This window comes from Nerophis ophidion, linkage group LG24 (assembly GCF_033978795.1).
Source record: "Nerophis ophidion isolate RoL-2023_Sa linkage group LG24, RoL_Noph_v1.0, whole genome shotgun sequence".
Classification (NCBI taxonomy): domain Eukaryota; kingdom Metazoa; phylum Chordata; class Actinopteri; order Syngnathiformes; family Syngnathidae; genus Nerophis; species Nerophis ophidion.
Window position 1 is genome coordinate 10,928,535 of NC_084634.1, and position 14,838 is coordinate 10,943,372.

Below are 14,838 nucleotides of genomic sequence, written 5' to 3' on the forward strand. Positions count from 1 at the left end.
TTATTAATCTCAAATATTGGACTGTTGTATTTATTTGCATACAGTGTGCATTGTTACACTTTTGTTTACATAACTGTCTTATTAAAAAAATATAGATTTAAGTTTGCACTTTATTATTGTCAACATTGGCATGTATTTTTGTATTTGCATACAATGTGCAATGTTACACTTTTGTTTACATAACCTTCTTATTAAAAAAAAGATTTAAATTTGCACTTTACTAATGTCAATATTGGAATGTATGTCTTATTTGCAAACAATGTGCAATGTTACATTTGTGTTTACATAACGATCCATCCATTTCTTACCGCTTATTCCATTTGGGGGCGCTGGTGCCTATACAGTCTTATTTAAAGAGACAGATTTAAGTTTGCACTTTATTAATGTCAATATTGGAATGTATTTTTTATTTGCATACAATGTGCAAAATAGCATCTTTTTCTAAGACAGAAGATGCACTTTATTCATCTCAAATATTGGACTCTTGTATTTATTTGCATACAGTGTGCAATGTTACACTTTTGTTTACATAACTGTCTTATTAAAAAATATAGATAGATTTAAGTTTGCACTTTATTATTGTCAACATTGGCATGTATTTTTGTATTTGCATACAATGTGCAATGTTACATTTTTGTTTACATAACAGTCTTAATAAAAAAAGACATTTAAATTTGCACTTTATTAATGTCAATATTGGAAAGTATGTCTTATTTGCAAACAATGTGCAATGTTACATTTGTGTTTACATAACCATCTTATTTAAAAAGACAGATTTAAGCTTGCACTTTATTAATGTCGATATTGGAATGTATTTTTTATTTGCATACAATGTGCAAGGTAGCAGCTTTTTCTAAGACAGAAGATGCACTTTATTCATCTCAAATATCGGACTGTTGTATTTATTTGCATACAGTGTGCAATGTTACACTTGTTTACATAACCGTCTTATTAAAAAGAGATTTAACTTTGCCCTTTATTGTCAATATCTGAATGTATTTTTGTATTTACATACAATGTGCAATGTTACATTTTTGTTTACATAACTGTTTTATTTAAAAAAAGATAGATTTAACTCTGCACTTTATTATTGTCAATATTTGAATGTATTTTTGTATTTGCATACAATGTGCAATGTTACATTTTTGTTTACATAACCGTCTTATTTAAAAAAAGATAGATTTAAGTTTGCACTTTATTAATGTCAATATTGGAATGTATTTTTTTATTTGCATACAATGTGCAAGGTAGCATTTTTTTCTGAGACAGAAGATGCACTTTATCAATCTGAAATATTGGACTGTTGTATTTTTTTGCATACAGTGTGCAATGTTACACTTTTGTTTACATAACCGTCTTATTTAAAAAAAGATAGATTTAACTTTGCACTTTACTATTGTCAATATTGGAATGTTTTTAGTTTTTTTTGTATACAATGTGCAATGTTACATTTTTGTCTTTTTATCAAAGGCAGATGTTTTGCCACCATTAGGAAGACTTTTTTTTTTTTTTTATATTTTATATAAAGCGCAACATATACTTATTCCAAAAAGAACAACTTTGTATCAATTAACGACATTTTCATCAAATAAAAGCAAAACTTTGTCATTTGAATGAATTGCTGTTGTAATTGGCTTTGAACGGAGGAGCAGCTGCAGTACCTGCGCCCTCCTGCTGGCGGGGGTCCCGGTAGCGATGCATCCGGAGGACGTGATCGGAGATCTCGCGGTCCTGCTCGGGGTCCATCTGGTCCAGGACGATGAAGAGCAGGTCGAAACGGGACAGCAGGGAGTCCTGCAGCCCGATGTTCTCCATGGGGGTTTTGTACTGGTCGTACTGCGGGGACAACAAGGAGCGGCGTGCTCAGCGGCGTCCGCGTCAAGACGGCTCCTCCCCCCCGCCACTCACCCTGCCGTAGACGGGATTGGCGGCCGCCAGAACGGAGCAGCGGGCGTTCAGGCGGGCGTGGATGCCGGCCTTGGCGATGGTGACGCGGCCCTGCTCCATGACCTCGTGGATGGCGGTGCGGTCCATGTCGGACATCTTGTCGAACTCGTCGATGCACACCACGCCGCGGTCGGCCAGCACCATGGCGCCTGCCTCCAGACGACGCTCTCCTAGGAAAAAAAACAAACATCGGTGAATATTCGAGGAAAGAGGCGCTGGCGTGGTCGTCGTACCCGTCTCCTGGTCGGTGGTGACGGCGGCGGTCAGGCCCACGCCGGAGGAGCCGCGCCCGGTGGTGGGGATGGCCCTGGGCGCCGTGTGGAGGACGTAACGCAGAAGCTGCGACTTGGCGACCGAGGGATCACCTGGATAAGAAAAACAAAAAACAAAGATGTGGCGGACATTTTGAAGTGTTTATTTTCAGAACACCTCACACCTGCACAGTGGCCTAGTGGTTAGAGCAGGGGCCACCAACGCGGTGCCCGCGGGCACCAGGTCGCCCGTAAGGACCAGATGAGTCGCCCGTAAGGACCAGATGAGTTGGCCTGTTCTAAAAATAGCTCAAATAGCAGCACTTACCAGTGAGCTGCCTCTATTTTTTTTTTTAAATTGTATTTATTTACTAGCAAGCTGGTCTCGCTTTGCTCGCCATTTTTATTTCTAAGAGAGACAAAACTCAAATAGAATTTGAAAATCCAAGAAAATATTTTAAAAGACTTGGTCTTCACTTGTTTGAATAAATTCTTTTTTTTTTTTTTTTTACTTTGCTTCTTATAACTTTCAGATACACACTTTTAGAGAAAAATACAACCTTAAAAATGATTTTAGGATTTTTAAACACCTTTTAAATTCCTTCCTCTTCGTTCCTGACAATTTAAATCAATGTTCATCTTCTCTACTTCTCTAATATTTATATAGCGCTTTTCTCTAGTGACTCACAGAGCTTTACATAGTGAAACCCAATATCTAAGTTACATTTAAACCAGTGTGGGTGGCACTGGGAGCAGGTGGGTAAGGTGTCTTGCCCAAGGACACAACGGCAATGACTAGGATGGCGGAAGCGGGAATCGAACCTGCAACCCTCAAGTTGCTGGCAAGGCCACTCTACCAACCGAGCTGTGCCGTTCAAGTACTTTTTTTTTTTTATTGTAAAGAATAATAAATACATTTTAATTTCATTCTTCATTTTAACTTCTGTTTTTTCGACAAAGAATATTTGTGAAATATTCCTTCAAACTTATTAGGGATTAAAATTCCCAAAAATTATTTGTGTTCGTTAGAAATATAGCTTGGTCCAATTTGTTATATATTCTAACGAAGAGCAGATTGGATTTTAACCTATTTAAAACATGTCATCAAAATTCTAAAATGTATCTTAATCAGGAAAAATTACTAATGATGTTCCATAAATCATTTTTTTTTTTTCAAAAAGATTCGAATTAGCTATTTTTTTCTTCTTTTTTTCGTTTGAATTTTAAAGAGTCGAAATATATTCGTAAAAATATTTATCTGTTTCTATACATATTTATTTTGACAAATCATTAAGATGATCAGTGTTTCCACAAAAATAAATATAATTAATTAATAATAACAGTTAAAGGTAAATTGAGCAAATTGGCTATTTATTTAAGTGTGTATCAAACTGGTAGCCCTTCGCATTAATCAGTACCCAAGAAGTAGCTCTTGGTTTCAAAAAGGTTGGTGACCCCTGGGTTAGAGTGTCCGCCCTGACTCTAAAAACGGGACCCATTACCTCCCTGCTTGGCACTCAGCATTGGAATTGGGGATTAAATCACCAAAAATGATTCCTGGGCGCGGCCACAGCTGCTGCTCACTGCTCCCCTCACCTCACAGGGTGTGAACAAGGGGATGGGTCAAATGCAGAGGACACATTTCACCACACCTAGTGTGTGTGTGACAATCATTGGTACTTTAATTTTAATTTTAAAATGTATTCTTTTTTTTTTTACTTTAGGGCTCCTTTTAAGTTTGTTACAAGGGACCGAGAAGGATCTCAGTCATAAAAATGTTAAAAAATAAGTCACATTACATCTTTTTTTTCTCAAATTTTAAAGATCAACATTAAAATCTGCCCGTTGTTTTTTTCTTATCTTTTAGGCCCTTTGTTTAAAAAACAAAAAAAACAAAAAAAAAGTGGAATTTTAGACATCAAGTAATGGAAGCCTTAAATTGGTCAATAGTTCATAGAATTTTGGAGCAGAGTTGTTTATTTTTCAGCTTGTAAAATGGATGGATGAATGGATGGAGTTGCTTCTTTTAATCCCACTAAAATTCTTAAAGATCCAAAAGAATAAATATCTGTTTTGCAGTGGTCTTCAGATGTAATACACTTTTCCACCACTTGTGACACTAAAAAACAAAAGAAGTCTGTAGCTCAAGTCAAAATAGTTTAAGCGCAAAAATTATGACTAAAGTGTTGAAGCTGTATTTTTATTTGTATCGTTTAGTTTAAAAACATTGACAAAGATTTGTTATTAAATTTAGTTAGAATGTAATTTTATTTCATTATTATGTTTTATTTAGTTAATCTATTTGTTTTAGCACTGTATTATTTGAATGGGGTCCCTGGTTCATTTGTAGTGGAAAATTTGGTTACCGAACTCAAAATGGTTAGGAAAAACCTGCCCTCGATTGCAGCGAAGAAATATGTTTTGCAGTAGTCTTCAGTTGTAATACACTTTTCCACCACTTGTGACAGTTTGAAAGAAAAAAATGCTTTGTGTAATTGGGAGTCAACATTGCAACTTTTCTCGATACATCTCACCTCTTTGCTCTTTTATTCCACCTTTTTAATGTTATTTCCATAAACGGTACTTTAGAAAATGACACTTTCAACAAGAAAAACATTATAAGTGGGATTCCTTCCCGTACCGATAAGGAGGATGTTGATGTCCCCTCGGATGCGGGAGCCGTTTTCCAGCACCTTCTCGACGCCGCCGAGCAACATGCAGAGGATGGCCTTCTTGATGTACTCGTGACCGTGGATGCTGGGGGCCAGCGAGCGAGACAGCTGATCGAAAACGTTCTGGAAAAAAAAAAGGCGTGTTTAGTCTTCCGTGCGCGCGTTCATCCCGTCTCTGCAGGGGAGGACGTACGCTGCGACCGCGACTGAAGTTCCGAATTTTGCTGATGTCGTCCGCAGAGAAGACGGGGGCCACCTCCTTGCTCATCTGCTTGACGTGACACGCTATCATGATGGTCCTGGGGACAAAAGCCATTAAAATCAGTGCGCGCTTTACCATTACTGATAAGAACCCTGCGAGGCCACTTGTTGGGTCGCCAAAAATGTTATTTTTTTTCAGCGTTACTCAGTTGTAATACATTTTTCCACCACTTGTGGAAATAAAAAAAATAAAATAAAAAAAAAGAAGTCCGTAGCTGAAGTCAAAGACAAGTTTCTTAGGCGCAAAAACTATGAATAAGTGTTGAAGCTATGTTTTGATTTTGATAACATTGAAAAATATTTGTTACTAAATTTAGTTAGAATGTAATTTTTTCATTATTATTTTTTTATTTTATTTTTTGTTTTGTTTTAGCACTGCATTATTTGAGTGGGGCCCCTGGTTCATTTGTAGTAGAAAATGTGGGTACCGAAGTTAAAATAGTTAGAAAAACCTGCCCTGGATCGCGGCGAAGAAATATCTGTTTTGCAGTGGTCCTCAGTTGTAATACACTTTTCCACCACTTGTGGCAATAAAAACAACCAAAAGAAGTCCATAGCTTAAAGTCAAAAGACAAGTTTCTTAAGCGCAAAAATTATGACTCAAGTGGTGAAGCTATTTTTTGATTTTGAAAACATTGAAAAATATTCATTGTTAAATTTAGTTACATTGTAATTATATTTCATTATTTTTTTATTTCTATTTGTTTTAGCACTGGATTATTTGAGTGGGGGCCCTGGCTCATTTGTAGTGGAAAATTTGAGTCCCGAAGTCAATATGGTTAGAAAAACCTGCCCTCGATTGCAGCGAAGAAATATGTTTTGCAACGGTCCTCAGTTGTAATACACTTTTCCACCACTTGTGGCGATAAAAACAACCAAAAGAAGTCCATACCTTAAAGTCAAAGACAAGTGTCTTGATCGCAAAAATTATGACTAAGGTGTTGAAGCTATTTTTGGATTTTGAAAACATTGAAAATATTTATTGTTAAATTTAGTTACAATGTAATTTTATTTCATCATTTTTTTATCTATTTTTTGAAAATTTGAGTCCCAAGTCAATATGGTTAGAAAAACCTGCCATCGATTGCAGCGAAGAAATATCTGTTTTGCAACGGTCCTCAGTTGTAATACACTTTTCCACCACTTGTGGCAATAAAAACAACCAAAAGAAGTCCATAGCTTAAAGTCAAAAGACAAGTTTCTTAAGCGCAAAAATTATGACTCAAGTGTTGAAGCTATTTTTTGATTTTGAAAACATTGAAAAATATTCATTGTTAAATTTAGTTACAATGTAATTTTATTTCATAAATTTTTTATCTATTTTTTGTTTTAGCACTGGATTATTTGAGTGGGGTCCCTGGCTCATTTGTAGTGGAAAATTTGAGTCCCGAAATCAATATGGTTGGAAAAACCTGCCATCGATTGCAGCGAAGAAATATCTGTTTTGCAGTGGTCCTCAGTTGTAATACACTTTTCCACCACTTGTGGCGATAAAAACAAACATAAGAAGCCCATAGCTTAAAGTCAAAGACAAGTGTCTTAATCGCAATAACTATGACTAAAGTGTTGACGCTTTTTTGATTTTGAAAACATTGAAAAATATTCATTGTTAAATTTAGTTACAATGTAATTTTATTTCATTAATTTTTTATCTATTTTTTGTTTTAGCACTGGATTATTTGAGTGGGGCCCCTTGGCTCATTTGTAGTGGAAAATTTGAGTCCCGAAGTCAATATGGTTAGAAAAACCTGCCATCGATTGCAGCGAAAAAATATCTGTTTTGCGACGGTCCTCAGTTGTAATACACTTGTCCACCACTTGTGGTGATAAAAACAAACATAAGAAGCCCAAAGCTTAAAGTCAAAGACAAGTGTCTTAAGCGCAAAAATTATGACTAAACTGCTGAACCTAATTTTTTATTTTAATATTTTGGTTTAAAAACATAAAAAAATATTTGTTATTAATCACCCAATTTATTATTAGAACTCAGGAGAGCTACTTGCGGTAGCAGACATGTGAGATAGAGTCTAACCAGGAACACATTGTGTCAGCAAAAGGTGGCCAAATGGTGTCATTCTGGTTTTCATTGAGGGCCGCGTTGCAGTTCTGGCTGCTCTCAGAGGGCCAAATATTACAGTGAATATAGAAGAATTATAATACGTAATCCCCTCATTATTACACAATTCCCTACGGATCTCCATTTTTTTTTTACATACTAATTGATGGATAAAGTATTTGCTTTTGAAATCATGAGAAGGCGACAAGCATACAAAAATGTTAGGAAAATATATAAATAATACAGAGGCGTCGCAACTTTTTCCAACAAGGACCGCATAATAAGAAGTCAAAATATGTGGGAACCAATTTGATATATTTTGGATTTTGTAGGAAAAAAACAAGCCAAACATACATATGTTTAAAGACAGGGCTTAGTGTCAGCTTTGTGTTATAGGTGACAATGAGTACTATTCATGTAATACACAGGTAAGTACAAACAGTTAAAATAAATAATAGCAAAAAGACATAATATCATGAAAAAAAAGCTGAGATTTTGATACTGGTAACTAATAACCTACTTTCACTTAAAACACAAAGCTGACCTTAAGTTTTGTCTTTAAATAAAGTACATCATTAATGTCTTTTTGTTACAAAATAAAACATCTAAATAGCTTAATTTTTATTTCAGTATGCAAACCTCAGTGGAAGACGTTTGGACATACTGGAGTTGTATTCAATCAGTGTTGGCGTCCACACATTTTTTTGTGTCTTTTAACGCATTCAAATCAGAGGATGCGAATTTTGCACGTCCCCCGGAAACAGATGTTTTTTTTTTTTACCCCCCGGTTTGCTTGTTTTTTAAAGGGGAACATTATTACCAGACCTATGCAAGCATCAATATATACATTGATGTTGCAGAAAAAAAGACCATATATTTTTTTAACCGATTTCCGAACTTTAAATGGGTGAATTTTGGCGAATTAAACGCCTTTCTGTTTAGCCCTCTTGAAGCGATGACGTCAGTACGTGACGTCGCCGAGGTAATACAGCCGCCATTTTCATTTTCTCAAACACATTACAAACACCGGGTCTCAGCTCTGTTATTTTCCGTTTTTTCGACTATTTTCTGGAACCTTGGAGACATCATGCCTCGTCGGTGTGTTGTCGGGAGGGTGTAACAACATGAACAGGGAGGGATTCAAGTTGCACCACTGGCCCAAAGACATCATGCCTCATCGGTGTGTTGTCGGAGGGTGTAAGGGAGGGATTCAAGTTGCACCACTGGCAAGAAATCTGCCGCCAGACCACCATTGAATTTGCCGGAGTGTCTGCACATTTTACCGGCGATGCTAAGACAGACATGGCACAGAGATGTATGGATAACCTGCAGATGCATTCGCAACGATGAAGGCAACGAAATCACAAAGGTGAGTTTTGTTGATGTGGTTGACTTATGTGCTAATCAGACATATTTGGTCGCGGCGTGACTGCCAGCTAATCGATGCTAACATGCTATTTAGGCTATAGCTGTATGTACATTTGCAACTATATTATGTATCCACCCACATTTAATGCGAAACAAACACTTACCAATCGACGGATTTAAGTTGCTCCGGTGTCACAAGATGCGAAAGTCCTGATCGTTTGGTCCGCACATTTTACCGGCGATGCTAACGCAGCTATTCGGCCATGCTATGGCTATGAATAGCATCAATAGCAATTCGCTCAATAGCTTCAGTTTCTTCTTCAATACTTTCATACCCCAACCATCCGTTTCAATACATGCGTAATCTGTTGAATCGCTTAAGCCGCTGAAATCAGAGTCTGAATCTGAGCTAATGTCGCTGTATCTTGCTGTGATATTCGCCATTGTATATTTAGCTTGGCAGCACTGTATGACGTCACAGGAAAATGAACAGTGGCTTCGAGGGAGCGAAAATAAGGCACTTTAAAAGCTTTTTTTTTTTTTTAGGGATATTCCGGGACCGGTAAAATTTTGAAAAAAACTTCAAAAAATACAACAAGCCACTGGGAACTGATTTTTATTGTTTTTAACCCTTTTGAAATTGTGATAATGTCCCCCTTTAATAATTTTAGTGATTATCGCTTTCCGCCGGTGTTTTGTTTTGTTTATATTTGCCAAGTCAAATTTTTATTAAGTATAAATTATTGGTTGACTTCAAAGTAATGCACTTTCCGGTAAAATTTCTTAAATTTGGATTCGCATAAAGTTTTGTCGATCATTTCCAGTATTAGGACTCCTGTGTGTTATTGTTTTGGTCATGGCGAGCAATAAACCCAAGAAGCCAAGCTTCAATGACAAGTGGCTTCAGGAGTCACTTTTCAGCAAATGGCTTATATAGTCCGGTGCAGCTTATTTACGGAAAAAAAAATGTATTTACCGTATTTTTCGGACTATTGAGTCGCAGTTTTTTTTTTTGTAGTTTGGCCGGGGGTGAGACTTGGCCAAACTATAAAAAAAAATAAAAAATAAATGTTTTTATTTTATTTTTTTGGTTGGACTGTGGAGAAGATCGCGACTTACAGTCCGAAAAATACTGTAAATGTATTTTGAATTTAGTTAGAATGTAATTTTGTTTCATTATTATTTTTTATCAATTTTAATCCATTTGTTTTAGCACTGTTTTTTGCCCCCACCCCGCTCACTTTTAGTGGAAAATTTGGTCCCTAAGTCAAAATTTTTCGAAAAACCTTTCCCTCGATCGCAGCAAAAAGATGTCCATTTGGTGTCTGGGTTGCAATATAAGGAGAAATGTTTTCTTTTCTAAAGATTTAGGGAGTGTGGCATATATGCTGCTGCACTATATAGTTTGGAAAATACAGTATATTGTATCTGCGAGTTATGTTGTAGTTGTAATATAAATGTAAAAAAAAAAAAAAAAAAAAGAGTCAGATACCCATCCATCCATCTATCCATTTTCCACCGCTTGTCCCTTTGGGGTCACGGGGGGTGCTGGAGCCTATCTCAGCAGCATTCGGGCCTCTAAAGGCTTAATGGCCACATGCGTGGACAGCACCTTTTAGTTCCTATTTCCAAAGTTGTGTACACTACTGAATTAGGGTCTTAAGGCCACTTATGTTGACACTTATACTGCCATCTGGTGGTGTCAGAAGAGTATAACATACAATGGAATTTGGGAAAAAAAAAAAAATTAGCATGTCACTTAACATGAAGTACACATTAGTGTACTTATGGACTAAATACATCATATCAAAAGATGATTCTTGGTTTTTTTTCTAATCAGGGTCTGATAAGCCCAAATAGCAAAAAAAAAGAAAAAAAAAGCATGTAAACAAACAGCTTGGGCCGTAAGAGGTGATCTCAAAATGCCAAATATCAGCACCGATAAAACGGTCTCTCCACTGCCTTAGGACAGCGGATGAAAGGCAGCTATTGTGCTAACTCCGGCATATTTACATTGTTGCTCTACGTTAATAAATAAGCATTGTCCTAATTCAAATAAATAAATAAATATCCTCAATCATGTCGCGGAAGGGGAGGGACTAACTTGAGTGCATGCAGAAGCATCATCTAATACACTCATAAGTAAATGGCGGCTTGCAACTATTCAATTCTGTGTTACCCATTATGTCTTGGCTAATAAACACATTATGATGGGACTTTGTGTAAAATTTAGCTTGTCGTTACAAAACAGTTGATGGCCTCTGATCAGCATCTGGCTTGTGACCCTAAACCCCTCACAAAAATGTATTTGTATTTCTACACATTTGTTTACTTTTGATTTTTTTCTCCAACATGTGTCATGGCCAATTACGCAAAATAAACACCAATTCCATAGGAAACATCTTCAACGATCGGTTCTAAATGTACGATTCCAATCATTTTCTTCAGTAGAAATTGCCGATTTGTGCAGTTTTGACTAGGTTTCACCTGAAGGTCCCGGATGTGAAGCCGCCCTTCTTCCCGGGCAGGCAGCGGTAGGTCCCCACCACCTGGACCCGGTCCCCCGGCTTGACCACGTCCACCAGGTCGTTGTCCAGGATGATGTCCACCGAGCGAGGAAGCTGACCCGCCGGCGCTTTTTCGGGCATCTCCTGCACCGTGATGGTCTGGTGGTCCTTGTAGACGGACAGACCGAACTCCGTCTCCAGAGGGTTGTTCTCCTCGTCCTGGTGGGGGAGCAGCCAGAAGGGGGAGGAGCTTAAGCATCAAAAGCCAATTCTAATAACTTCAGAAGTCTAAGTAAAGATGGACGCATTATTGCAGCAAAACTATTTGCTAATGCGTGTTTCAGTGTGCGCCTGTCATTAATTTGATTCGTGTTTTAATTTGTGTCTGTGTTGTGAATTGCGTGTGTAAAAATATCCAGGGTTTCCCACACATTCATTTATTTGTGGCGGCCCGCCCCGAAAGAATTACGGCCGCCACAAATAAGATAAAAAAATACAAAAATTAATAAAAATAAAAACATTTTTTTTTTAGGATTTTGATCCCTCGACCGCTCATAAAAGCAATGGGACTCTGTCTGTGAATGGAGCTTGTAGTTACATATTATATAAATATGTATATAAATATGTACATAAAGTGATGTAATTATATTCCAACTCCGCGTTCTTCTTGGTCATCGCCGCCGCCGTTGCCACCCCCCAACCCCCCACCCCCTACACTACCACAAATAGATGCCTGTAATGTGGGAAACACTTATACCGTTTGCAATTTGTGCGTGTGGGAACAAAAGTCTAATCAGATTTGTGTGTCCGTGTACTAATTTGTGCGTCTGTATCTCAATGCATGTGCGTAATTTTTAATTTTTAACTTTAACTTTTCTGAAGAACTCTCCTGAAGGAATCAAGAAAGTACTATCTATCTAATCAGAAAACCAGCGTGTCCATGTTTAAAGTTGTGTCCGTATTGTGATTTGCACGTGTAAAAATATCTGTTGCGATTTGTGCGTGTGTAAAAAATCAGTTTGTAATCAGACGTGTGTCTGTGTACTCATTTGTGCGGGAAACCCCACTTCTGGGGTTCTACTACTACAAACGGACCTGGGACCCACTCAAATATGAACAAATATTAATTAGTGTTCTTACTCTTGATTTATAACCATATTCAATAATGTGGGTAATTATCAAGGCTTAGGTCAGGCTAGTTACATTTTTTTTTTTAATAAATGAATTTAATTTAAAAAAAATAAAAAATGTTTATAAAATATTTAAAAAAACATTTAGATTTAAAAATAAAATAAAAAAATTACAAAAATAAATTCTAACTAAATTGGTAATGATAGGTTTCTTTATTTAAACATCATATAGACTCAAACACTGATGAAAAATATATTTACATTAAAAAAAGACATACAGTTTTTTTTTAGAGCTGTCCGATAATGGCTTTTTTGCCGATTTTCGATATTGTCCAACTCTTGATTACCGATTCTGATATCAACCGATACCGATATACACAGTCGTGGAATTAACACATTATTTTGCCTAATTTTGTTGTGATGCATTAAGCAATGTAACAAGGTTTACCAAAATAAATCAACTCAAATTATGAGAAAATATTTATTATTTTTATTATAAGTCACAGAGTGAATTATTTTTTAAAACATGCCTCAAAACAGCAGCTTGGAATTTGGGACATGCTCTCCCTGAGAGAGCATGAGGAGGTTGAGGTGGGCGGGGTTAGGGGGCATAGCGGGGGGTGTATATCGTAGCGTCCCTGGTTAGTGCTGCAAGGGGATTCTGGGTATTTTTTCTGTTGTGCTACGGTGCAAAAGTTCTACCGAAATGTGTTTGTCATTCTTGTTTGGTGTGGGTTCACAGTACGGCGCATATTTGTAACAGAGTTAAAGTTGTTTAAACGGCCAGCCTCAGTGTGACTGTTGACCAAGTATGCCTTGCATTCACTTGTGTGTGGGAAAAGCCGTAGATATTATTTGACTGGGCCGGCACGCAAGGGTAAGTCCTTTAATGTTTATCGGTGCTCTGTACTTCTCCCTACGTCCGTGTACCACTCCGTACAGCGGGGTTTAAAAAGTCATAAATTTTACTTTTTGTAACCGATAATTTTTCGGTATTACATTTTAAAGCATGGGTGTCAAACTCTGGCCGCGGGCCAAATTTGGCCCGCCGCGTAATTTCATTTGGCCCTTGAGGCAATATCAAATTAACATAAGAACTGGCCCGCCGGTGTTATACAGCGGTGCTGCAGTAACACCGCATTCACCGATTTACCGGGAGACTCTCGAATTTCAGTGCCCCTCCCAAAAATCTCCCGGTGCCACCATTCACCCGAATTCCACCCGGACAACAATATTGGGGGTGTGCCTTAAAGGCACTGCCTTTAGCGTCCTCTACAACCTGTCGTCAAGTCCGTTTTCCCTCCTCACAAACAGCGTACCGACCCAGTCACGTAATATATATGTGGCTTCTACACACATGTAAGTAAATGCAAGGCATACTTGATCAACAGCATACAGGTCACACTGAGGGTGGCCATATAAACAACTTTAACACTGTTACAAATATGCGCCACATTGTGAACCCACACCAAACAAAAATAAACACATTTTGGGAGAACATCCGCACCGTAACACAACAGAACAAATACCGAGGACCCCTTGCTGCACTAACTCTTCCGGACCGCTACACTATACACCTCCCTAACCCCCGCTACCGACAAACCCCGCCCACCCACCTGAGCCCCGACATTAACTGAGCAGTAAAAAGGCCTGAATGGTTGATTTATTCATTGTTATTTTATTTTCAAATGTATTAGCCTGTGGAAAAAGTTAATGTTGATATTTCAGAAGGCTGCAAATACAAAAGAGGCATTCATTTTTTATTTAAATTTGATTTGATATGCCATTGATATTTTTTAATTATTATTTTTATTATTATTATTTGAAACTCAATTTTGCATGTCACTATAAAGTTATATAAGCCTTGCTTGTTCAATATTCAATGAAAACTTGTTTGGGTCCCTATTTAAAGGTTAATTTGTTCAACCTCGGCCCGCAGCTTTGTTCAGTTTTAAATTTTGGCCCACTCTGTATTTGAGTTTGACACCCCTGGTTTAAAGCATTTATCGGCCGGTAATATCGGTAGTCCGACATTATCGCACATCTCTACTTTTTTTACAATAACAAACTACCGTATTTTTCGGACTATAAGTCGCAGTTTTTTTCATAGTTGGGTGCGACTTATACTCGGGAGCGGCTTATGTGTGAAATTACTAACACATTACCGTAAATTGTCAAGAGACTAAACGTATAAGATTTCATGGGATTTATCGATTAGGAGTGACAGATTGTTTGGTAAACGTATAGCATGTTCTATATGTTATAGTTATTTGAATGACTCTTACCATAATATGTTACGTTAACATACCAGGCACCTTCTCAATTGGTTATTTATGTGTCATATAACGTACACTTATTCAGCCTGTTGTTCACTATTCTGTAGTTATTTTAAATTGCCTTTCAAAAGTCTATTCTTGTTGTTGGGTTTTATCAAATAAATTTCCCCAAAAAATGCGACTTATACTCCAGTGTGACTTATATATATTTTTTTCCTTCTTTATTATGAATTTTCGGCAAGTGCGACTTATACTCCGGACCGACTTATACTCCGAAAAATACGGTAGGTTGTAACAAAATAAAGAAATTCGAATTAAATAAATAATCCATCAATAAAATTAAAGAGTAAATAAAACACACAGCTTCACC

The 14,838-nt window shown here is 37.2% G+C and overlaps 1 protein-coding gene across 1 annotated transcript in view; it reads right to left on the reverse strand.

Annotated features, from left to right (window-relative positions):
• Positions 1-14,838, reverse strand: part of mcm3 (minichromosome maintenance complex component 3) — a 38,311-nt gene that overhangs the window by 19,408 nt on the left and 4,065 nt on the right. The window contains exons 5-10 of the mRNA XM_061886539.1: positions 11,043-11,281; positions 5,064-5,169; positions 4,840-4,993; positions 2,181-2,312; positions 1,909-2,117; positions 1,662-1,836 (exon numbers count right to left, since the gene is read on the reverse strand). Coding sequence (XP_061742523.1) covers positions 1,662-1,836; positions 1,909-2,117; positions 2,181-2,312; positions 4,840-4,993; positions 5,064-5,169; positions 11,043-11,281 — 1,015 coding nt within the window. The remainder of the gene's footprint in view (positions 1-1,661; positions 1,837-1,908; positions 2,118-2,180; positions 2,313-4,839; positions 4,994-5,063; positions 5,170-11,042; positions 11,282-14,838) is intronic.